This window comes from Ochotona curzoniae, unplaced genomic scaffold (genome assembly GCF_017591425.1).
Source record: "Ochotona curzoniae isolate NIBS_2020 unplaced genomic scaffold, NIBS_Ocur_1.0 contig_1, whole genome shotgun sequence".
Taxonomy (NCBI): Eukaryota; Metazoa; Chordata; class Mammalia; order Lagomorpha; family Ochotonidae; genus Ochotona; species Ochotona curzoniae.
Genome location: NW_024464918.1, coordinates 30690808 through 30716272, shown reverse-complemented (window position 1 = coordinate 30716272; position 25465 = coordinate 30690808). Strand labels below are relative to the sequence as shown.

The 25465-nt window shown below is 49.0% G+C and overlaps 1 protein-coding gene across 1 annotated transcript in view; it reads left to right on the top strand.

The window, feature by feature from the left end:
• Positions 1-25465, top strand: part of ZNF608 (zinc finger protein 608) — a 78543-nt gene that overhangs the window by 31837 nt on the left and 21241 nt on the right. Inside the window, exon 2 of the mRNA XM_040968998.1 lies at positions 3704-3959. Coding sequence (XP_040824932.1) covers positions 3704-3959 — 256 coding nt within the window. The remainder of the gene's footprint in view (positions 1-3703; positions 3960-25465) is intronic.

The following is a 25465-nucleotide window of genomic DNA, read 5'->3' as shown; positions in this document are numbered from 1 at the left end:
GCCCACGGAGCAGTTGATCCCCAGTGGCAGGCTGTTCAGCCTGGCCTGCTTCGGTTTGGGCAGGCCGGGTGATACCAGCCCCCCAGCAGTGTGCAGTAATTCATTTTGTGTCACCTGCGGCACCAGGTTCCAGTGAGCAGGAGCAGGCTTTCAGGGATGACAGTTCCTGAGCAGGAGGAGGGTTGGCGTTAGTGGGAGGAGATTCTGCAGGAGTGAGGCGTCTCTGCGGCCTTCCTGCTGATCCCATTGCTGCTGTAAAATGGGGAGTGGGTGAATGAAGCCAGTCGGTGGGTGCCAGATGCCAACACTGGAAAGACACAGCATGCCCTGGGCTGCGCTGCTCAGTGTTAAGTTCACCTCCTTAGATTTTTACTGTGTTGTAGCTGTACTTACATGGAGGGAGTTACAGATTTTTGTTAAATCTAATAGGATGGTGATGTGCAGAGGTATTGGATTACAATATCAGGCTCGGTACTTTTTTCCTTTTCAGGCAGTGTTAGGCTTGGCTCAAATGTCCGGAATGTGGGCCCCATGTAACACATGGCACAGTCATTGTTGTATGAAGTAATGAGAATTCAGACTCTTGTCTCGTTTTGTAAGTGGCGAACAATCGCACTGTTTTTCATAGTTCACCTGCCAAGGAAAACACCTTGAAGGGAGTGGCTGTGGTAATTCTCCACCCCAAAGGCCCTGTGCTGTTGGTGACATCCAAAGAAGAGGGACTTGCGGTAGACCAGGTGGACATACTTTTTGCTGCCTGCTGTCTCACACATCCTTAAAGTCCATGGTGTGGAGTCGGGGTCGGGGAGGAAGGATTCCTGGCAGGGGATGGCAGCTTTGTGCTGCCACTAGAAAGCAAGTAGAGCAATTAAAAAGAAATTCAGTGGTGAGAGCCAAAGAGGTGCACCTTTATTGTTTATGATTAAGTTCATGTTTGTAGTCAAACTCTCTGAACCCTAGATTTCTTATTCTAAAACACGCAGGTTGGAGCTCCCATTTTAAAGAAGTCATTAAGTGTTTCTCGTTGCATTTGTATTGCTTTCATGGAAAAGCCACAGGTGACCTCTGGGGGCACTGGGAACTGTGGCTTTTCTCCTAAGTCACCCAAAATCTCCAGAAGTTTGATATTTGCAATTTGCAGTTGAATAAATACTTACAATTGTGTTTGTGTGTGTGCATGCATATTTGCTCATGCAGCTTTGGCGTGGAGGTGGTTGAAAGAGGGGCTTTTAGTCTAGGCACTGTTCTAATCCAGTTTCTCATCACTATTTGAAGGCTGACAAATAACATTTTCCAGTTAAGGAAATCTGTCCCAGAGAGGTTAAATGACTCTCCAAGGTCACAGGCTAATGAGTGTCGGAGTTGGGGCCGAAATCTTGGTGTCAACACGTCCCGTGATGCCTGTTGCCTCCACTGCCTGCACTGTGTCCTCATTGCCCACCCCCCCCAAAAAAAAAATCTGCCCTGTTCGATTATATTCCACTTCCTGCTGTCCAGTGAAGTTCATCTTTGTTCACTTGATATTAATGTAGGCCATGGTCCAAGACATTTAAAGAATAACCTCAACATCTCAATCTAGTTTGTCTTTTTGGTTAGTGTGTGTGACATCAACATGCAGTTATTTGACCCATACAAATTAAGAAGTTGTTGAGCAACATTGCAAGAAAAAAGCATGACCATAGCTGATTTATAATTTCCTCTCACTTTTTTCTGAAGAAAAATAAATTCTGGAAGGTGATTCTGTTATCCCGCAGTTGTAATAAAGATTGCCAAGATCGCGTCGGATGCCCACGCTCCCCGTTCCCCTCAGATCCACTTCACTCATGCGTCAGCTCTCAGTGTTTGCTTTGGTCCACGTTAAGCAGTGTTCACACAGGGGCGTAAATCACCATGTCTGGGGTTTGGGACTCTTCAAGGTTTTCCTTTCTGGGTCTCTGTGATTAGGAATGCAGAACAGTTAAAAGTGGCACATAAGGAGTTTTATGGCAGCTCCGAGAGCAGGAAATTAAGTTTCTTTACCATACAGATGGGTGCAGGGCTGTTCAGCTGCATCTTGGATTCCTCAGGCAAGTGAATATAGTTTATCATCTTAGCGCACGGCAAGTTGCAGAAATTGCTCCTGCCTTTGGATGAACAGGGAGCCCCTACAGATGATGGGCTCAGCTGTGGAAAAGGAGCTTCCTCATGGCTTTCTCTTGCAATACACTCTCTCTGTTTTCTTTCTAAACATCAATGACTAAGGTTGCATTAGTAGCTAAATGGGGTCCTAAGGTAAGAAGGATATCTGCGAGTGAAGGAGTGGGTAGATAAGATGGCATTTTATGTGTGGACTTTTTCAGCCCAGCTTGAAATCCGTGCAAGGGATTTCCTGATCCAGGCCTGTGTACACTACGAGGTGTAGGAATACTTTCTGTGTGGCTTTTTCACCACCAGGCTCTCCAGCAAGATCATGGTGATACTACAGCAGTCCTAGCACTTGTTTAAATGGGGTAGATGAATATTGGGGTGTGTTGGGGGAATGCCTGGTTAGTACCTAACTAGGCTTTGCTTATGTCATGTATGGATTTGTTTGGATTTTCTGGCTGAAACTCCTTTGCTGCTGTCCTGGGCATAAGAGTATAATGGATGTACCGTTTGGATGGACCATCATGTCACAGGATTGGCAATGGCCAGGGGTGCTGAGGCCGGGGGTGGTTACAGGTTGGCACACCGAGTGTGGTATGCTTTGGAGAGATTCAAGTTCTGTTGAGGTTGAGCACGTGCATTTATTTCCTTCGCTTATGTGAATTCCGCTCAGCTTTGTAGTACAGTGCTCAATTAGGAATTTACATGCTAACAATAACCTGCTTATGTGTTTTGGAGCATTCAAGTGATATACATTAAAGATTTATTTATTTTTATTTGAAAGGCAGATTTGCAGAAAGAGAAGGAGAAGCTGGGAGCAAAATCTTCCATCTACTTATCTAATCCCTATATGGCTTCAGTGGCCAGAACTGGCCTTCTCTGAAGCCAGGAGCCTGGCTTCCCATGTGGCTGCAAGGGATCAGGGAGTTGGATTGGTAATGAAATAGCTAGGACTCGAACTGCCGCCCATATGGGACTCTGGGCCACAGGCAGAGGCTTAACCTTTTGTGCCACGGCTCCAGCCCTGAGATGCTATATTTCACACATGCAGCAGAGTAAGTTAATACATTTTGATAGTGATTTAATTCACTATGATATATAAAGTGCTTCGAGAACAATTTTAGTCTATCTCCTGTACTTAAATGCTCAATAATGTATATATTACCATTGACTTGTATTTGTTGGAATTCTCTCTTTTGGAAAATGTTCTTTTGAAGATCAGCTTTCATTGCAAGTGGGAGACTGACTTTATATGTTGCACAGTGTCTTTCATCCGCATCTACCTTGGCTAGAGGTTGTCCACGGATGAGTGTTAGAAGGGACTGTGAGTAGTTCAGGCAGCTGGTGCTCGCTCGTTTGTTCACCTTGCCCGATGTGGAAAAAAAAGAAGAAAATTTTAAAAGGAAGCCCAGCTGCTCATTGCCCTGTGTTTTGTATTTTGGCACCGTGAAAAGAGTCAAAAAGCATATTGCCACAGTAGATGGGACCTGGACGGTGGATATTGTTGAAGTGATGTAAGCAGACTGCATCGAGAGGCTCGGAATGCAGCTCTACTGCAGTAAGCCTGTCTGTCTTTCAGGTTGACTCCCTGTTCACAGTGCCAGCGCCACCACCGCCGATTGCCAGCAACCTCACGCCTCAGCTTCTGCCTTCCTACTTCCCCCCATCTTCATCCAATATTGCAGCACCGGTTGAACAGCTTTTGGTTCGGACTCGGTCCGTGGGTGTGAATACGTGTGAAGTCGGAGTAGTGACAGAGCCAGAGTGTCTGGGGCCCTGTGAACCTGGGACCAGTGTGAATTTGGAAGGGATCGTGTGGCATGAAACAGAAGAAGGTAAATACCATTTATTTTTATCTATTTCTCTATACCCTCCGTCTCTCTGCCAAGGGGGGTTTGGTTCTCGGGATTCAGAGGAGAAAAGAGGGTGATCTTTCCGCCATCTGGATTTTTGTTCAAAGAACTATGTGTGTGTTTCTTTATTTGCAGCGGTTGCTGCCAAGGGGATAAGTTGCGTGCCCCGGTGGGGAGGTGTCTGTGCCAGAGTGCTGACACAGAAGGACTGTGAGAGGCAGGGTCCGAGTGAGCTTCCCCCTAGAACGTGTCATGGACGTTAGGAAAGAAAGTAGATGGCATTGTATTATTTGCGTTCTCTCATAGCATCTTGACATGGCTGGGTCTGTGTTGTAGGGTCTTGCATTTGCCTAACGGTTAGGGTAAGGGTACTTGTGCATGGTGTGGACCATGGTTACAATGCACTGTGCTGGTTGGTGATCCGAGCGAATGAAGCCTGTGTCAAAGGCTTGGGTCCCCGTTGACCCAGTCGTGTCCTCTGTGGCCCGGTTGACCCTTCACTCAGTGAAGCCATGTGGCAAGTGCAGCCCATTAGTCACAAGAGTAAAAGGTCCAAGAGCCATGGATCAGGACTGATGTGTGATTGCTGCTGCAAGTCAGCAGCTGCCATGCGGATTGTGGTTGCAGATCCTCACTAGCCGCGTTGCAGAGTTGTTTAAGGTGGCCGAGGTCTTTAACAGGCCAGCAAATAATTGAAAGCCAAGTACCAGGGAGAGAACTGCACTGCTCCGTTGAGAATGAGTGGGAAAAAGAAGAAGACAGCATGAACCAGAGCAGCGTTGCTTGTCATGGTTTTGTTTATGTGTGTGTGGGTAGGACTGAGTTCCTGCAGTGTGACCTCGCTAGCTGGTAGATGTTGTAAAACTAGCCACAAGCTTTTCTTGAGCAGCTGTCAACCTAGGGTTATTTTTCACTTTGTCTAGGAGTTTGCTTAAATTTGACTTTTAGCTTGAGCCCCTTGTAAGAGGTAGAATTATTTAGGAGAACAGAAAAACAAAATTCTGTTTAGCAACAATAGCAGGGCTGCTTTTGTGGCTTGGCACGTTAAGCTGCTGGTTGTATAGCTGAGATCCTGTAGAGGTGCCGGTTTGAGTCCTGGCTACTCTGCTTGCAGTCCAGCTTCCTGCTAGTGTGCTTGGGAAAACATCCAAGGGTGACCCAAGCTTTTGGTCTGTGCTATCCCCTTTGGAAGACACAGATGGAATTCCCGTATCCTGGCTTTGACCTGTCCTGTCTGGCCATTGCATCCATATGAGGAGTGAACCAGTAGATGGAAGACCCATCTCTCTCTCAATGTCATCCTACTAAGTAAAGAAGAAAATCTTAGGCAAAATAATAGTAATAGTAATAATAATAATAGCTGTGGCAATAAATGGTTTGACTTGAAGGTGCTGGAATGGTGACGTGTGGCCTCACCCGGTCTACCCCACCCTCTGGAAGCTCACTTTTCTGATGCTGGCATCCATTGCTGTCTGTGAATGTGTTCTGTGAAACAGACAAATGGCTTCCCTGGTTTCTATCCCGTGTGGTGGAGCCTTGGGCCGCTCAGCCTTCTCCGGACTGACTCACATTTTCCAGGATTTGGAATGTGTGCATGTTTACTGTGGAACAAGGAGCTGGAGCTGTTAATGGAGTCATTCTTGCTGAATCAACTAAACTTCTGACCTCCATGGAGAGTCGGGGCTAGCCTCAGTAAAGGCCGGGCTCCCAAGATGTGTGCTTAATGGGCAGTCATTTCCAAGAACATTCCATCTGCAGTTTTTCTCAGAGCAGTGAATTCAAGCCTTTGTGAGAACTTAAAAATTAAACCCACTTGACCATTAATTTTAACCCCCGTTGGGAAAAAGAAAGAAACACAGAACAAACACATTTGGAGCCAGTTGTTTGACAAAGGCTAAAGAGATGGGATTGGGGCGAAAGGGAGGGAGAATGGCTACAAGGGTTTGAGGTTTCACCAACAAAGGGCCTGGAGTCAGCCACTTAGAAAAGTGTCAGGTGCCTTTGACTAATGTGCTGTAGGTGCTGTTGAGTCAAACCCCCTCCCTCGTGTTTTCGTTTGTAGCTGGTGGTGTTTCCCGCAAGTTCGACTTGTTCCCTACACCCAGGCCTGCGTGAAGGTTGTACACGTAGTTGCACGTGTGTCTTAAGCCCGGAGTGTGTCGGGGTTCCTGCGTGTAGGCTTTGGGGGAGGTTAGAATGTTCTGTGATTCGTGTTGTGGTGGTGGAGAGCAGCGAGAGCCGGAGGAGACATCTGCACGTAATGACTGCTCGTCTGTTTTGCCTGGAAGTGCGTGTCGGAGGAAGGTTTTGTGTTACCCCATGTCTCCTCGTCATCTCGCCGCGTGACCCTGTGGTGTCACCCTGGGAAACTCACATGGGTTTCCGATCACGCTTAACAGGAGAGAAAAGCTGTTGCTACATTTGAATGTTTGCTTATTCTTCTCTGATCTTGAAGGTGAACTCGAAAGGAACAGTGATGTATGGTACCAAATCACTCACAGATGTTAGAAGGAATTTCCTTAGCATCTAATTCCTGACATTTGGGACACACATGCCTGTGCAGAGCTATTTGTTTGAAAATACAATCTTTTTGGTTTTGTTTTGTTTCTTAGAAAAAGCCAAAAGGAGCCAGAAAAAGCATGGTGTATGCAGCAGTGTTTGTAAAGGCATATGTGCGGAACTTGGCTTTCGTAGCCTCTCTAAATGCGTTTCCCTTTTGATTTTCCTCAAGTCCTGTTCATTGCTGGGCTTCCTCTGCCGTGCCCTGGAGCGGACTTGGTTGCTAGCATTTTTGCTTACTGCGTCTGGGCTGCCACGTTGTTCCCACCAGGGAGGCCTTGGGACCAAAGGCAATAGAGAGAGAGAAGACCACTCCCTGCCTGCCAAGGATGCCATTGCATTTGTGTTGGTTATGCAACCAGGCTTGTCAGCTCTGCCTGAGTCGCCTGTAGACCTTCTGATCATCTGGGTGCTGGAGTGTGAGGCTGGGTGCTGGGCATGCCCTAGGGTGGTAGATGAGTGGAGTGGTTCCATCTTGGAGCTCCACAGGGATTTTGGAGCAGCGAATCTATGCCCGCTTGTTAATGGACTACCTCCCACGGTGGGGGTGCTGACTGTTGCATTTGTCTCCTGCCAGCCAGACACCGTGCACCGTTTTATTTCCACAAGGTTGGTACGGAATTCCTTCTGGAATTACTTAGACACTGGGAAAAGTTGTCTGGTGCCCAAAGAACTTAACTCAAAAGAAGCAGTCTCGAGGGAGGCCAGTGGGGAGGGCCCCAGATGGCCATGCTGGAGGCTGTGGTTATGACCGGAAGCTCTCAGCTCCGGGTGCCTGCACTTCCTGGGAAGTTCTGCACCTGTGTCCTCCATGTTTACCAAGGAGAGAACAGTATTGCCAGTGAGGCCTTCAAACAGAATGGCTCTTTTAAAATTCTGCTTAATTTGAGAAAAGGTTATACACAGAACTAGGCTCAACCTTGTGTTTTCCATAGCCAGACATGGTTGGGTATGGTGCTTGAGAGAGAGAGAGATATCCAGTGGTATTGCAGGTTCACTTTGAATCACGTGGAAAATGCAGCACCAAGATTCTTTAAGCGGACAGAAGCAGGACATCCCCTAGGGAGCTGAGGATGGCTGGGAAGCTGGAGCCGGCTGCGGGTTCAGGGCTGTGGGTGGCATGGTTCGGGCCTCACTGTCAGCTGCTGGCTGGAAGCCTGTGAGTTTGGTCATGCCCTGGTGTCCAAGGTTGGAGAACCTGGCCTTTGATGTCCTGGGCCCGGAGGGAGAGGCAGACGACCACTCTGTGTGTGTGTGTGTGTGTGCATTCAGCTCTGTTGGGCAGACTCCCACACCCCATGCCTCCTATGCAACGAACACACACAAAACAGTGCTGAGGTTTCTAGGTGTTCCCGCATTGCAGGCAGCAGGATAAGCCCATTCTAGCATGATTTGTGGTGGTCCCTTCGGTGGGGCTAACAAGACAGAGGCGCCACAGGGATTGGGTTTTGAGTTTGTTTTTTTATTTTGTTTTGTTTTTTCTTTTATTTGAAGGGCAGAGAACAGCGTGAGGGAGAGAGCACATGGCTTGCTTGGAGCCAGCTCCCACCCTCTTATTCACACCTTGGACGCCCTCACTGGCCTGGAGGTCAAAGCCAGGAGGCAGGGAGCTCCCATGGGGAGCGGGGACCCAAGTGGTTGAGTCCTTAGCAGGCTGCACAGGTGTCCTAACTTATCTGCTAGGCTGAAAGATTTAAGAAAGTTGTCAGAGTCTGTGCCCCCACCCCAGGCGCCTGTGTGTGTGAGAGAGAGACAGAGAGCTAGGGAGCCTTCCTACCGCCTCAGCTTTTCCCTGTAAAGAAGGAATTGGTAAGAAAATCCTGCACGACTCTTACTGTTGTAGAGACTTTGACTTGAAAGTGCATTTCCTGATTACAAAACAGAAAGCCTCTTCCTTGGCTGCAGACAACAGGCATACTGATTTTTGTAAAAATGTGGGCTTTTTTTTTGTTTTAAATGTGAAAGACAGGTTTTACAGAGAAGGAGAAAGAGAGAGAGATCTTTCAGCCACTGGTTCACTCCACAAATGGCCACAACAGCTGGAGCTGAGTCAATCTGAAATCAGGAGCCTCCTCCAGGTCTCTCATGTGGGTGCAGGGTTCCAAGACCTTGGGCCATCCTCTGCTGCTTTCCCAGGCCATAAGAAGGGAACTGGATGGGAAGTGGAGTATCTGGGACAAAAACAGGTGCCTATGTGGGATCGCAGTGCTATAGGACCCACCTGTTGAGCCACCTTGCCAGCTTCTGGCATCTGGTTTTTATGAAATAATTGCAAGAATGTGCGTGACATAAAAATGTGCCTGTTTGAATGTGTGGTCAGTGGTTTGGGGGCATTCTCAGAATTATGAAACGGTCACCACAATCAGAAACCGCCCTGCACCTGTCAGTCACTGTCCCTCCCTCCTGAGCCCCATTTCACTGCGCTGGGAGTCTCTGTCCTCGACTCTGTGTTGTCCTGTGTGAGAGCATGTCCAAATCCCGGCAGACCAGGGGGTCAAGCCCTGGGCCCTTACCTGGTGTCCTGCCTACTCTAGGACATTTTTACCAGGTCCTGGCTTCCTTTAATCCTCGCGTGGGTGGTGGGGGCTTCGACGAACTGAACTGTTCTTTCCCCAAGTGTCCTGCGGTTTACATCTGCTGGCTGACAGTGCCCGCTCATACTGACAGTCTGGTGAGAGAGGGCCGGTGGTCCTTACATGCCTGGTATGCGCTGTCTGGACTCAGGACCCTACCCCTGTCCTAAACGTGCAGGCTGCGGAGAGGGGCTAGGCGTGCCAGTCGTGCACCTGCGGGGCTGTGAGACCGGGCCTGCCTCAGTGGAGGGCTCTGCTCTGCAGCACCGACAGGCTTACATGTCACTTCTGCTCGTGTCTACAGCGATGTGTTTTGCAGCTTTCCCCCTCCAAGTAACGGAACTAAAAAGACACTTTCAAATCTGAGGAATTCAAATACCTAGGGGAGAGAATTAGCGCGTCAGGCATCCGTTGGTATCTGAGCTGCTCACTTTTGTTCTTGTCTCGGCAAGCATCTGGTTGTTGTTTTTTTTTTTTTTTTTTTTTTTTTGGTGGCAGGGGTGTTGCTCCTTCAGAAAAAGGAAAGAAGGAAGACAGGCTTTTTTGGGAGGGTAAAGATTTATTTATGGATTGATTTGCTTACTAACTTAGAAAAGCAGAGTTACACATGGAGAGAGGGAGCGAAAGAACCTCTATGTGTTGGCTTGCTCCGCAGATGGCCGAAGCAGCCAGGGCCGAGCCAGGCTCAGGCAGGCACCTGCTTCTCCAGCCGCTGTGCTTCTTGGGTGGTATTTGAGTCATCTTCTGCTGCTTTCCCAGGTGCAGCAGATGGCAGCTGGGTCGGAAGCAGAGCAGCAGTGCCCATATGGAATGCTGACATTTGTAAGCTTAACTCAATCTACTATGCCACCATAGGACAGGACGTTTTACTTAAATAAAACTTCATTTGAGACAAAGAGAAATTCTATCTACTAAGCTACTTCTCAAATGGCTCTAATGGCCAGCGCATGGCTCTACCAGGTCTGGAAGATGGAAGCTCACACCAGGACTCCCATACAGGTGATAGGGATCCAACCCCTTGGGCCATCACCTGCCATCTCCCAGAGCCTGCCTTAGCAAGGAGCTGGGCGTGGAGAGGGGGCATGCCTGTGCCCGCTTCTGCCTTAACGGCTAGGCATGAGCACCATCACACATGGCTAGATTTGTCGACTGTGCATCACACTGGTTCCTTGACTTTGTCAAGCCACGAGTGGTTTTTCTGGCACATGCAGGCCCTGCCTCGCCCCTGCCACCGCGTGTACTTCCTGTCACAGCTCCTCTCCCCTTGGCTTCTGGACAGAGCTGCAGCGGGAGTTGGAAGCACACGGGCAGTTTGCAGCCACAGTGCCTCCTGGAGCCCTCCCAGAGGCTCTTGCCAGCCTTGGTGTTGTCACGTCAGTGTGGCTGGCATGTCTCTGGCACCAGGAAGATGAACTGTGGGACAAGAGAAAGCAGGCCACAGGCTCCCTAGGGTGTCTCTCTCCGAGGGGATTGTGGGAATCTGATTGCCAAGGGCGTGGCTGAAGCAGGCGGGACCCTGCCTGCCCGTGTGCCAGGCCCTGTCTCGGCCTGCATCCACACTTGTCTGCACTTCACCGCCACATCTCCTCTGTTTCGGAATTCGGCATCTGACACCGTGTGTATTCCGGATTCCTTGGTGGCGTCTCATTCCCCGTGTGCAGGAAACACGTGGCTCTGGCAGTGACATCTGTGAAGGGAAGGTGCCCCCAGATGATAACTCACTCTGTCATGGAAAAACTGAGGCTGAAGCTGTGAGCCTCAGAAGGAGCCGGGGAGGAGTGTTCTCCTGAGATTCTGCCATCCTTCTGGAATGGCTGGCTTATCCCTGTACTGAGTGTGTGTGTGTGTGTGTGTGTGTGTGTGTGTGTGTGTGTGTGTGAATATAACTCATTATTTTAAAACTCTACTGAAAGGAGGCAAGTAAACATTTGCCTGTCAGTTTTAGGTTCTGCATGAAATGTGAGGACTTAATCCGGCTTACAGAGCAGAATGCTTCTTAAATTTAATCCTCATCAGCAATTTTTATAAAAATACCCTGGGAAGACGAAAAATAGAGGCAGTCCCTTCCCCAGTCTCAGGGAGACCGTGCCGTGGCTTGTCGTGGCTCCACAGACAACCTGGGTCCTGCCAGGCTTGTAGGGCCTCCTTCACCTGTTGTGTGCACAGTTCGTGTGTTGTAGAGGTGGCTGCTCACACCTACCCTTGGAAATGACTCAATTTGGGAAGACTGACAAAGAGCCCTGGGCACGACTCACTTTGCCAAGCCAGGCTGCTTTCCTCCGCCAGGCAATAGCCTTGTGTCGGTGTGAGGAGCCTGGCTGAGCCAGGGCAGCCCACAGATGCCTGCTGCTTGCCCTCATCTTCTGGATGTGCCTGCATAGGGATTTCCTGTCCATGCACACACATGGCAGGGGGCACTGGCCTGGCACCTGAATGCCACAGGCACGCGAGGGATGCACTGGACTCAATATGTCTTTGAATCCTCAAGGACAGCCCAGGTGGAGCTGGAGGCATTCTTCATTGCAAAGCAATGGTACTGCGTTGGGCTTAGCAATTGCTCCTGCATCCGTGCTTGGGATTGTGCCTAGAATAGCATTATCACATCCACTGAGAGTTCTGGAAATACAGTGTGAAGTTCTGGCTTGACAGTGGGCCAGATAACCTAATGGGAGTCGAGGGTCAGATTTCAAAACAGCCAGGAAGCAGGGAGCTACTTGCAAGTGTCCTGGCACCTGCACAGACATCTTCCAAGATTGCAGAGGGGAGCCTTGGCTCAGGATTCCCAGTGAGTCACTGGAGAACCGGCGAAATGCATGCTCTCTAGGACGCTTCACTCTGAATTTGGCCTTTGGATCAAATGCCTTCTTAAAGTAAACATTTCCAGCTGTGGCTGTGCTGGCCTCCTGGGCTTGCAGCTTCTCGCAAATGACACACATGCAAGTGTGGCTTTTCAGCAGAGGGTGCATCTGGTGCTGAGCGTGGCTTAGAAAGTGTCCGATGTGACTGTCCCCCTTGTGTCTGCGTTTTCCTGTAGAGATGAAGACAGGTAGGGGGCATTACTGACTTGCGGAGACAATGAGGCAGGCAGATGGGGGAGAGTTGGAGGCGCAGGGTTCCCCAGCCTCAGGGAGGCTGCCAGGAATCCAGCTGTCTGGCTCTGCATCCTCAGCTCGAGGCTCAGGAGTGTCTCTGGGCTGTAGAAAAATGGGTCCCACAGCTACTCTCGTTCCCTGGCTCCCAGGCTTGAGCTCAGCACTGCTTTTTTTTTTTTTTTTTCTTCTTAACTGTTTCCCAAATTTGTTAGCTTTTCTCCAGATTTGGCTCTTGGCCTGAACACTCACAACCGATAGTAGAGCAAGGCTTCACACTTGCCCTCGTGCTAGCTGTGCGGCCTGGAAACATGGGCTCTGGGCAAATATTGTGTGTTTTGTGGAGTGGGAAGAAATGTCTGGTGTTTACAGATGCTATCAGGGAGTCTTGCTTTAGAAAAAAGATTTATTTATTTTTATTGGAAAGGCTGATTTACAATGAGAATGAGAGATAGAGAGGAAGACCTTCCATCTGTTGGTTCACTGTCCAAATGGCTGCAATGGCCAGAGCTGCAACAGATCCAAAGCCAGGAGCCAGGAGCTTTTTCCAGGTCTCCTACACGGTGCAGGGTCCCACGGCTTTGGGCCATCGTTTACTGCTTTCTCAGGCCTCAGACAGGAAGCTGGATTAGAAGTGGAGCAGCCAGGACATGAACTGGTGCCCATATGGGATGCCTGCACTTGAACGAGGAGGATTAACCAGTAAAGCAGCCATCGCACCAGCCTTGCGAGTCTGGTTTTGTGTCGTTCTTTCTCTCTGCTGAATTCTGCTGGTAGTCTGTTGCCATTCAGTGTTTGGTGCCTTCTCCCTACTTATTTCCTTCTGATCATTAATAAAAAAAAAAAAAAAGACAAGAAACTGGCAGGAATGCCAGTTGGTTGGTGAGCATCGTAAGTCAGGTTAGAACTAAAAACACAAACACTGCAATTACAATGCGGCTGAAGCTTTTCTTCTGTCACTTGCAGATTTTCAATCTGTTTTGGACCCTGAGTGGAGAACACGGCCTGCAGGGACTGCGTGTGCTGAGCAGGGTACACCCCAGCGCCGTGCCCTGCTAGCCTCTTCCCCAGGATAGCTATGGGGGAGGTGCACTTTATGTTTGCTACAAAATCCTCTGTGCCCCGACCTTCTGGAAGGCACAATTGCTCAGTGACAGCAGCATCTGTAATGTCGTGATTTAAGATTATTATTTATTCTTTTGGCTTCAATATCCTAGTGTCTCCATTCAGTGGCTATAAAAAAAAAAAAAAAGATTGTTATAGAATCCTAAAGAGATCTTGGACTTGTGGTCTCAATTGCTACAAGAGAAAGTGTTTGTGAGAGAAGACTGTAGCTAAACAGCCTGGTAAGCCAGACGAAGGCACAAAGGCTGAAACCTCGAGTACAAGGGTGGGGAAAGTTGATGGTGAACACCGTGCTGATGTCCTCTTAGGAGGCAGGGTTCTGTCAGCTGTTTTCACGATGGTGTCCCAGTGTTGCATGTGAGTGAGTGGCGGCAAAAGAGGCCACACAGAGCCTTGACTTTGTCCCTCAACCTCAAACATGCAGACGGAAACCTGGCTCATCCCTGCGGGCGCTTGGCAGGCAAGGCTCACATAGTTCTGTCCTTGAAGCTGGTAGGTCACAGACATAGGCTTCTGTCCCTCCGAGTGTTTCCTTGTCCTTGGCACAGGGCAGGTGGGGCTGGAGTGGAGAGAAGCCTTGCTCCCAGGGCCCACCCACGGCAGGCAGGGCTACCCGTTTGTGCTAAGCTTCATGAGCTGGAGGGCTGTGACCCCCTGACAGCAGCTCACAGTAGAGCTGTTTTCTCATTCCCTGAGTCCATTGCATGGCCAAAAGAGGCTAGGGTGTTTACCAAAGTGGCAAGGCCAGCGTTCTCTCTGTGATTTGTCCATGTGATTTGTCCCTGAGGGTGACCCCCAAACCTCCCTGGGAAGGAGAACTAGTCTCTCACTCACCTGCTGGCAAGGGCAGCATCCCAGGGCAAATCCTTGGCCCTGCGGTCCTGAGCAGCACGGCCAGCAGCCCTGCCGAAGGTGTCAGCATCACACACTCAGTGCCTGCCAGTGTATAGACCCATGGGAGGCCCCCTGCTGCCGGCAGGAGATGGCAGCTCTTGGCCATTTGTCCCCCAGCCCCTGGTGAACCCACCTGTACTACAGTGCGTGGGGAACCTGCTGCTGGCACCTACAGGGGAGGACACAGCAGGACTCGGGGTGGTGGCGCCATCAATGCACTCTTGGATCAGGCCTCCCCTTTTCTCAGAGTGGAGGCCTTGGAGTATGGAGAGTCAGTGTTTTCAGATTTCTTGGTAATGCCTGGATCGACCTTCTAGGAAGTGCTGCATTGCCAGCTTTGCTTTCCTGGTCATGGAAAATGCATGAATAATGCCTGCTTTGAAGTAGAGGGCCCACAATAAGCTAAGAACGCTGTTAACTGAAGTGTGCAAGAATGGGGCTGACTTCTGGGCAGCATCTGAACAAACTTCAAGTCACTGTAATTCAGTAAGGGTTAGCTGCCAAAAGCCATGGAAAACTTTATTTGATCCATTTGTGAATTAAGAGCCTGTAGTAAATTAATTACCCTGTATTGGGGCTAATAAAATCTAGTGGGACAATCTGGCCTTTGGGTTCTTCTACAGAGAATTTGCAGGCCGAGCACGGCTTCCTGGTATCTGCGTGTCCTGACCCTGGGGCCGTCAGCCGTGCTGGCAGGGGTGGCACCAGTGCCCGTGTGTCCACCGAGGGGGCCACTTGAGCCAGCTTTCCGCTCAGCCGCTGCTGGGGGGCTTTGCTTTATTGATCATAATAAGCTGTTGTGTCTTATTAAAGTCGCATCGTGGAGTCTGGTTTCTCGGAGCCCTTTGGAGAATTGGTTGCAGAAGAAGTGATTTACTTGTATTTTCCGACAGTGAGCGGGCCAAGCAGATGTGCCTGTAGACCTGGAGTAGTCGCCTTGGCTGCCTGCCACTGTCGCATGAATTGTGATTTGCACGGATATGTGACAGTTTTATTGTTCCTCTTTTGGGGCAGTAGGTGCCCACGGGCCTCCAGAAAGTCGGTCCTCGACTTGCTGCAAAATCCATTCCTGTAAGCAGACTGCAGATGCTGCTGCTGGGTTCCTCGCACGCTGCATCCGGTGCCATGTGTCTGTTGGCCCTGTACCCCCCTTGGGGGGGAGCACTCAGGCAGGGTCCCACAGCTTCTCCAGGGGCAGCGGGGGAGGGGTGGGCATGGATCATTCACAATTTTCTTTGCTCTCTAAGTCGTTTCCCCTTTGAAAAGCTGCAATTCCTTTCCTCCCCTGGTCACCTAAACTTTAATTGCAGGAAAGGGTGTTAACCATGAACTTTAAAAAAAGGTTTATGCAGATGTGAGACAAGCTGGCTTCTGGGTGAAGGCAGTCTAAATTCTTCCCAAATCAACCCAAAGACTCCTTTTATTACACAATGATGCTTTTCAACTTAATTGTATTCATTCGAGAAGATTTAGTTATTTCAAGGGCAGGTACATACAGAGGAAGAGAGCTGTTCCATCCACTGGTTCGCTCCCACAGTGGCCAGGGCAGGGCTGGGCCAAAGCCAGGAGCCCTGAGCTGCCTCTGGGTAATTTTCAGTCCCATGTATTATGACTCCTCTCTGAATTCCTAAATTACACGTGGCTTGGTTTTGCACAGGTTTTTCATCTTACCCTGTTTTGGCCAGTGCCGCTTGTTGCAGTCCATGGTCACAGCTGCACGGGCTTGCTTGGTGGACAATTGCTTGTCGCTTGGGAGCTCACGGACTCTCAGGTGAGGGCCAGCCCTTGGTCGTCTCAAGCACCGTCTCCTGGTATCCAAGCCAGTTCTTAAACCAACCTGCCTTAATAAGGAGTGTTGCTGGGATGTTTGTCAGAGGTTTGTTTTGTCAAGAGGGGACGTCACGAAATATTCCAGGTATTACAGATGATCAAATGACCTCTTAGAACACACTTCAAAGACAGGCCCATATGTACACAAGCTTGTCAAAGAATGATGGCTTTGTTTGTCTGCCCCAAGACGCGGGCTGCGATGAAAGTCGCTCTGGCGGCTGCCCAGTGCACGGCGTTGGTATTTATTAAAGCTGCAGAAGTCCAATGGAATTCCAAGATCAAAAAGGTGAGCAGGAGGGAAGGAATAGGCTGCAGGGAGAAAAGCCTGCCTCATTCACCTCCCCACCCCCCCGGCCCATGCCCTTGCAGTTCTGGAAGCTTCTCTTGAGCAGCTCGTACCAAGCCCTGTGAGGGCATTTCTTCAGACCAAGTGGAGAACACAGCAGATCCTCATCCTTACAGACTCTGCCCCAGGCTCTCTGCTGTCTTTGAGGTGCCTCCTCCCCAGGGATGCCCTCCCCGACGCCTCTGTCTGTCACTCCCTCCTGCCTTATCCTGCGGTACACTCCTCAGGAGTTGGTACCTACGTCACAGCTGCCTGCTTGCTTGGCTGTCAAGGTCCACGTGTTCCCTAACCCTATGGTGGGGGCAGGGCACACACGTGGATTCAGGAATTGAATATTCCTTCAGTAAGCTCGTTTCTGAATAAATGATGGCCACAGTCTGGTGGGATACATTTTGCTGGGGACAGAAGACTTCTTAAGCAGGTCACTGAGCTCCTCAGGTGTCCTTTTCCTGTCCTGTGAAATGGAGCGAAGGATGTGATGAAAAGAGAAACCATTAGCTTTTTCTGTGTGTTGCTGATGTGTTCACTGCCACCTGCTATTCTAGCTCAAAGGTGGTTCCCGGATTGAGTACTCTGGTTAAGGCTCACTTAGTCATCCATCACCTGGATAAAGAAGCCTGTTTCACAAGCACTACTGTCTTTTGACTAATTAAAACAAAAGGTTTTCATTTATAAAGAAAACTTTAGCTGTGTAAGCAGCTAAAGGTGTCAGCCTCTTCTCTTCCTCTCTGTAGTTAGTCATAAATTACATGCTGGAGCAGTCCTTGAAATCAACAACCTGTTCAGAGATAACGGTTAGAACCTAAGAATGTGGCTAATTCTTTTCATTCAGTTGTATTGATTTGAGTGGCAGCAAGAGATGGAGATCTCATGGGTGGCTTTGCTCCTCCGGCCAGACTAAGACCAGGAGCTCCAAGCTCAGCTGAGGTCTCCCGCCTGGGGGAGCTGGGCTCCAGCCCTCGAGCTGTGACTGCTGCTTTCCGGGGTGCATCTTAGCAGGAGGCTGTAATGGAGAGTGGAGCCAAGGCTTAAACCGAAGCCGGCTGGTGCAGTGAGGGCTGCTGACTTCCCAAGCAGCATCTTAGCCGCCACATCAAGTGTGAATTCCTGACTGTTTCTTACATGAACAGTATCATGCGTAATTAAAAGTCAGAGCTGATGAAGTCTCATGCTTGAGGGGCTCTCCACTTCCTCTGAAGTCTTTTTCTTTTAATTTGGAGCTGTTGATTGGTTTGTGTTTCTGTGCTGTTTTTCTTGTGGTGATATTCAGATACGGAAGAGAGAACCTGTTAAAAACAAAGACGGCAAGCCAGGGCTGTTCCATAGTTGTGTGAGCCAGCAGAAAAGAAAGCGAAAATGTCAGATCGTCTCTTGCGGTTGCAGGAGGAACATAAATGCTTTACAGTGTGTGATGGTGTCAAACTCAACTGCACAGTAGCTGAGGGTGGGCCGTCTGCCTGGGCGTGTGGAGGCTGGACACGGCGTTTCTCACTGTTGGTGGGAGATGCCCAGTCCTTTGCAGGAGGACGGTGCCCGTGTGAGCTGGGACCCAGAGCAAAGGCAATGGTGACACTGCCAGCCTCGGGCTGAACCGTGGGCACGCATGTGCAGATGCGGTCCATGTTAGTGGCACGCCGGGACTGGGAAAAGATAGCCACGTTCTTCTTCTCTGACGTGTGTGGGGCCTCTCGGGTTGTGTTTTTCGATGGCTGGAGGACAGTCCGTCCGTTGCGCCTCCCCTTTCACATTTTTTGTTCTTAGAGAGTCACCTTAAGGTAGCAGGACCTCAGTGTTGTCCTTGAGTGCTGACTGAATCCTATGGCAAACGACGTGGGTTCCTGCTTCTTAGCGATGAAAGAACTTTTTCCGAGACACACTTGTTTTCTGTAGACTTCCTCTGAACAACATTGAGATCTGAGACTTTGTGCCTTTTTAGCATTTGAGATACTAACATCAAAAGGCTGTTTCTTCAAAGAATTTCATGTTGCGATTTACATGGTAATTACTTTTTCCCTTGATTTAACTCTGCGCTTGCTAAGTTTGATAGGCTCAGTATTTTTATTTGATATTGTTGGTACTGTGAGATGAGGGTGGGAGCGAAAACACTGGTTTCTGGTTACAAAGATGATGGGCCACTTTGACAGGATCTGCTCCAGGGTCACTTGGGAAACATTTTGAACTTTGCCCCTGTGACATCGGTGAACAAACCCTTTGCATTTTAGGTTAACTCATTTCACAAGCATTTTTCACTCCGCATCAAACACCCATTTTCCTGGTCAGCAAAGCCTGTTCTTGGTGCTGTGACTGAAGACATAGTTGTACGCATGGCCCCTAGGCCAGCAGTTTTCAATGCTGACTATATTTTAAGAGTCCAAAGTGGCCTGAAACCCAGACCAGTTGAATTGCAGCATTTAGGAGTCAGATCATGGAGTGATGAGTTTAAAAAAAAAAACCCTCACATAATTATAATGTGTAGCAGGTGGGAACTCAGAGATAGACTTGCCAGTTCTGCTTTTGCTTGGTTGAAAAAGAGTTAAATTAAATTGATCTATCTAGATACCTGCTACGATTGTGGAGTTGGATTTCTCAGAGGTTCCCCCTTCCACCCCAAGGGAAGGAATGAGCCTTTTTATTTTATTATTGTTCTTTTTTAAGATTTATTTATTTTTATTGCAAAGTCAGATATACAGAGAGGAGGAGAGACAGAGAGGAAGATCTTCCGTTCAATGATTCACTCCCTAAGTGACCGCAACTGCCGGAGCCAAGCAGATTCAAAGCCAGGCGCCTGGAGCCTCTTCTGGGTCTCCCACACAGATGCAGGGCCGTCCTCGACTGCTTTTCCAGACCACAAGCAGAGAATTGGATGGGAAGCAGGACAGCCAGGATTAGAACCAGCGCCCATATGGGATCCTGGCACGTCCAAGGCAAGCACTTTTGCTGTTAGGCTACCGCATTGGGCCCGAGCCTTTTATTATTTTTTTAAAGGGATTGTTGAGTAATTTCTTGATTATTTCTTGATTCCTTGTTTGCTCTCTCTTTATTTTTCCTCTTGAGGGTTTTTATATATTTAAAAGTCAAAATTTGAGAGAGACAGAGTGAGGGAAAATGAAGTCTTCTATCTGCTAGTTCACTCCTCAAATGACCTCAACAGCAAGGGCTGGGCCAGCCAAGGTCCTGGAACTATATCTGGGGTTCCCTTGTGCTTGTGCTTGGCAGGAGTTCAAGTCCTCGGGCCATCTTCTGCTGCCTCCCATCATGTTAGCAAGAAGCTGGATTGGAAGTGAAGCGTCTAATGAGTTGCTGCTGTTGCAGTGGGTCTCAGCGGTGTCCGTTTTCTGTAGAGTTGGACTTTGTCGAGGATCTTGACCTCTTTCTCCATCAAAAATACTGTAGGTTCGGGAAGAGAAGTGTCCCTCTGAGGTGTGCTGTGGGCAGAGGGCTTCGGCAGGAAGGCTGGCGGTAGGCTCTGTCATTAGCACTATGATCTGTAACGCTTGTTAGAAACTTAATGTGGATGGGCCGTGCTCACGCGACCTGTGCACACAGCAAGCTCTTCCGGTTCACAGGCGGTGAGGTGAGCCTGGGTCCTTCTGCCAGCTCCAAACTGGAGAGAAGCTGCCACAGCTTCTCGGAGCTTCTGGGCACCAAGCATGCATCCCACCCCCCCCAGCCTGAGTGTCTGATTATCTGCAATGTTTTTGATCAAGACCGCCCACCTGCTTGGAGCCCACTGACCTGTCTCTTGCCTTTGCATTTCCTCCAGCACGCAGTGCGTGCGTATTCATGTTTGTGCTTCCCATTCAGGGCCATTTCCAGCTGGGAAAATAGAGTGTGTACAGTACTCACTGCCTGCCCCTGACATTGCTGTCAATTGCACCAGAAACACTGCCTTCAGCAGCGTAATAGCAGGTGGAGTGCAGCTCTGCAGATCAGAGCTCGGCGGGATGCACAGACCACGGTTGCCGCGTTTGGAAATGCATCTGCAAGGGCAAGGGGCAAGAAGTGTTCCACCCAAAATGGCCTTGCAAGGGAATCCCCAGAACACGGTTTCTGAAAGGGATTTGGGGGTGGGGGACGGGGTTCGCTGAGTCCACTGTTGCTTTTTGCTGAATTGTTGGCTTGGCAGACCTCCCTTGAGGATCTTTTGGGGGAACGCAAGCGTGGTCGTGGCTCTGCCTCTCCCCACTGCCTCACTACCCTCCTCTTCCTTTCTTCCGCCTCTGTGCTTTGAGTAGAGAAGGCCTTTGGTGAACTCAGTGGGTCGGGTGCTGTGTGCTTGGTTCTCAGGTGGCACCATTTGGTGGTCTGAGAGATGACCACGCACACCGCCATGCAGAGGCAGTATGTCCATGCCCAGGCAGAAGCTTGCTTTGCTAACTCTCTTATCCCCTTTACCTTTTGAGAAGTCAATTAATTTATTTGAAAGGCAAAGTTACAGAGAGGGAGATCTTCTGTTCATTTGCTAAATGGCCGCAAAGGCTGGTCTGGGCCAGGTCCAAGGCAGGAACCTGGAAGCACGTGCAGGTCCCCCATGTGGTCAGCTTGGGCCGTCTGCTGCTGCCTCAGCTACGTCATCAGGGAGTTGGACCGCAAGTGGAGCAGCCAAGAATCCAACCGATACGGGATGATACGGGATATACGGTCGTGTAGGCAGCAGCTTGATTTGCTTTGCAACATTGCCCATCCCTTATCTCATCCGGAACAACTCCCTGTCTCCTTGTTTTAACTTCTGGTAGAACAGCACACATTTATGTAGCGCACTAACGCATTTCAGGAAGGAATGGGAAAAATGGATATTCCACAGATCCTTTCCTTTAAGGAGGGGGGGAAGATAAATAGCTGCTCTATGGTGAGAATTTCCAGTATTAGCACTTCGCTTTATCTTAATAAGTGAGATTATATTAATATTTTGAGAAGCCCCAAGTACTCACCGAGGAAGGGATTGCCGAGCTCCGTCATCCTGTGACTCGCCACAGTAGAATCCTGCCTCTTGCCAGAGAGATTAGTGTGGATGGGAAATAATTCTTTCTTTAAACCGAGTAAAGCTGTTGTATTAATACTGCTGTCAAAAGGCTCAGGCAGATAAAAAGTTCTCAGCCTCACGCCAGTCAAAGAAATGGCCGGATCCGGGCGCCGCCACCTGCAACTCCCATCCCCCTCCCGCTGGAAGGCAATTAATCAAAACTGCTGTTTCCCGTCTCCTTGCTGGAAACAAGCGGCACGGTCTGTGTGTGACCGATTTTGTCCCGTGTACATTTTGTCTTTAACATCTGCTAACCCAGTGGCTCTGATAGGAATCACCTTGGTTCCCTGGTTTTCAATAAGCGCTCGGGGGAGCTGCATCTACGGAGGGATTGGAGAACTCCGGGCTTGCATAAGCCTGGGTCTGGACCCAGATTCTCTGGCGTTTTTCTGCGTGTGTGTGTGTTGGGAGGAGGAGGACGGATGGAGTTGTGCTGGGGGAGAGGTGTGGTCCAGACTCATTCACCCACACTGGACCCCTTTTCAACCACCCCCCCCCAGTTGTCCCCAAGCTGGAGTGAAGCCCCCTGCAGCGGCAGAGTTGTGACGTGCGTCCTCACGTGAGTGGGGTGCTGCGGGTGGCTGCCGGCAGCTCTCCCCTTTTGGAAAGCAGGCTGGGTGCCTGAGGCTGCAGCTTGCCCCACCTTCCAGCCATCTGTGGTGCCTTCAGGAGTCCTGCCATCAGATGAAGGTGTGGAGCCAGGGACTCTGTCACACAGGGTCTTTGGAGGAAAGTGAGTTACGGGTTGTGGCTGGCTACCAGTTGCCCCTGTCCTCCTGCGAGGAACTCAGGCCGCCCACGTCCCTCAGTGCTGCCCACCGGCCTTGGCCAGTTTTGGTTTGTTCCCTGGTGCCCTTGATGTGGTACTAAATGACTTGTGTTTTACACTTTCACAACCAAGGCCTTGGGTTTCTTTTTTGTCATCTCCTATGCCATGAACTTGTGACATTCATGTTTAAATTGCCTTGCTGGTTTGGCTGTGAAGTTTGGGATTGACTGAGGGAAAAGAGCAGTCCCTGGTGCCCATTTTGTGTACAGTAGGGCTTTGGTTGTTGCTCAGTACAGACCCCAAGCAAGCCTTTACAACAACAGAATATTTACTTAAAAGGTAGAGCAACAAGGAGACACGGAAAGTGATCTTCCAATCACTGGTTTGCTCCACAAATGGCTGCAACAGCCAACTATGGATTGGGCTAAAACTAAGAATCAGGAACTCCGTTATGGTCTGCCACGTGGGTGGGAGACCAGGAACTTAATGTCCTCTTCAGCCAACTGAGGCACATTAACAGGAAGCTGGATGGGAAGCAGAGCAGTGAGGTCTCATACCAGCCCTGGGATGTGTAATTTAACCCCCAATTCTGTTGTCGAAATTAAGCAAGAAGCGGAAGTCCCCACTGGTGTAATCTGTGTGCTGGGCAAATACAGGCACTTTCATTAGCTTGCCTCTAGGTCCACTGTTGGGATTTCAACATAGAAGACTTTTTCCTACTTGTAAGTCTTTTTTATTTTAAAGATTTATTTATTTATTTATTTATTTACTTGAAAGAATTATTTGCTTGAAAGACAGAGTTACACAGAGAAGGAGGCACAGTAAGAGAGATTTTCCATTTGCTGCTTTACTGCTCACATGTCCAAAACAACTGGGGGCTAGAGGAAGCCCAAACCAGGAGCCTGTTATTCCAACTGAGACTCTCATATGGTCACCAGAGGTCTGCTTTTCTGGGCATACCAGCAGGGAACTGGATCAGCATAGGTTCAACTTGTAAACCCATACTAGTCAGAGGTTGTTGAGGGGTTGATGCTTAGCAGGCCTGCACTGAGCCATCACACTGCTCCCAGATGCTGTCTGGTGTAAAGCAAGCGAGGATGCATGCTTCTCTACTGGCCGTATTTAACTACCTGTTGATTATGGCATCTCCATCCTTGTAATTACCACCATGTTTTGTTGTTGTTTAATTTAATTGGGCTTTTAAAAAACGTAATTCCTGGATCTGATTCGTTAAAGTAGACTCTGAGTTGAAATAAAGAGTCTGTGTTTTTTTGTCTTTTAAATGTTAAAAGAGTGTTTATTTGAATGGCATAAAGACAGAGAGATCTCCTGTCTGCTAGTCCACTCCTCAAACACCCACGTTGACCAGGCTGTAGCCCAGTTGAAGCCAGGAGCCTGGACTCAGTCCTGCTCTCCTAAGATTTGAACCATCACTGTGGCCTTCTCCCAACTTCAGGATACATCACCCCTCCTCCCGCTGTCTGCCATAGTAAGAAACTGGAGTTAGGAGCTGAAAGTACAGTCAGATTCTCCTGTGAGATACAAACAACCTCCAGATCAATCATCTCCGGCATGTTTTTGAAGATGGACAAGTTTTAAAATTTTATTTATTTTTCTTACAATTTTCTGTTTCACTTAGTGTATTACATGGGAAGTATATTGGTATTTTTATGTGGTTACCAAGTCTCTATTTCAAAATATGCCTCAACATTCAGTCAACTAACTGAATAAATTTTAAGATTATGCATTAAAGGACACGGTTTGTTCAATGGACATAGGGTAACTTGTACTTTGATCATTTGATCTGTGTACATGTTCCCAGTCTGTTGGGAAAATTGTATCTTGATCTGTGTACAATAAGTGCTGAAGTTGTATGCTTTCCTCTTCCATTCTTTGTGCCAAGGGACATGTGCGTGATTGCACATGGCTGAAAAACCTAACACATTAAAACCAAGCTCCATGTTGATATTATTCAAAGAACATGAGCTACCTCAAGTGTGTTGGGGAACAGTTTTGTGTATTTTACTGGCCCCCAAGAAATTCACGGCCGCTTGTTGCAGGCAATGAGTGCTGCTTACACTCGCTTGCGGGGGCCATGCTGTAACCAAATGGCAGGTGGAAGTATGGGACCTTGCCACACGGTCAACGAAGTGCAACCATGAATGTGTAACCTGGAATTCACACTGCTGAGCAATAAGTGAAATAATTTTTGTATTTTTTCAGAACCAATTTCTGGTGATGCACGCATGCAGATAGAAAATCATGGCTTGAAGATTTACATCCAGCAAATAAAATTTACACTCCTGAAAGGCAGAGGCGGCCATCATTTCATGGTTCCTAAGCTTCATTGTCTGTTTGCCTTTGGTCGGTGCATGTGGCCCCATGTGCGCCCATGTACGCGCACCCATTATGGAGAGAGCGCTTTCTGCTCTGTCAACTTTGTTTTATAAAAGCTCTGTTTTCTCTATTGCCTTTATCTATTACATCTGTAGGATTTATTTAAGCAATGACGAATCTCTCTTTAGGGCCCCGGCTCTGGGAGAAGAACCCCTGGCAGGCCACTGGGAGGAGATTTGTTGGCAGTGACTGTGCATTAATTTGCCGGGCGGTGTGGGAGAGGCCAGGGCTGCATCTGCCGGAGGCTGGGCAGGTTAGCACTGTGCCAAGCACTGCTTCGGGGAAGCCAATGGTGTACCTCGTCATTTGCCTTAGCAATTGCTGAATGAAGGTGGCTGTCTTCTGAAATCCCAGAGGAGGCGTTCTGGTTTCTTCCCACCGTACGCCTGGGTTGTTTACATCTCTCTTGTTCTCAGAGAAATCAGTGTAGATGGGCTCTGTAATGAGCTGACAGATGGCTCAGTCTTGCAGTTTTCACATTTGTATTTTGATTTGTATACACGGTTATAATATAGGAGCTTCTTTTCAAGTTTTATTCATGGTCTTATTTGAAAGACAGGCAGAAAGACGGGGAGAGGGAGAAATCCTGACTCACTGGTTCATTGTCCAAATGCTTGCAGTATGGGCTGGGGCGAGTCACAACAAGTAGCCAGGAATTCCAACCAGGTCTCCCACAGGGTGGCAGGGACCCAAGCACTTCGCCATAACTGGCTGCCTCCCAGGCGCGCTAGTGGGGAGCTGGATGGGAGAAATGAAGGTGACCCTGGTCGCAGGCCCTGTGTTGGGATCTGCATTTTGTGGGTGTGGAGGCTGCAGGAGAGTCTTAACAGGTAAGGATCGAGTATTCCAGATATCCCAGTAAATGTGCACCTTGGTATACACA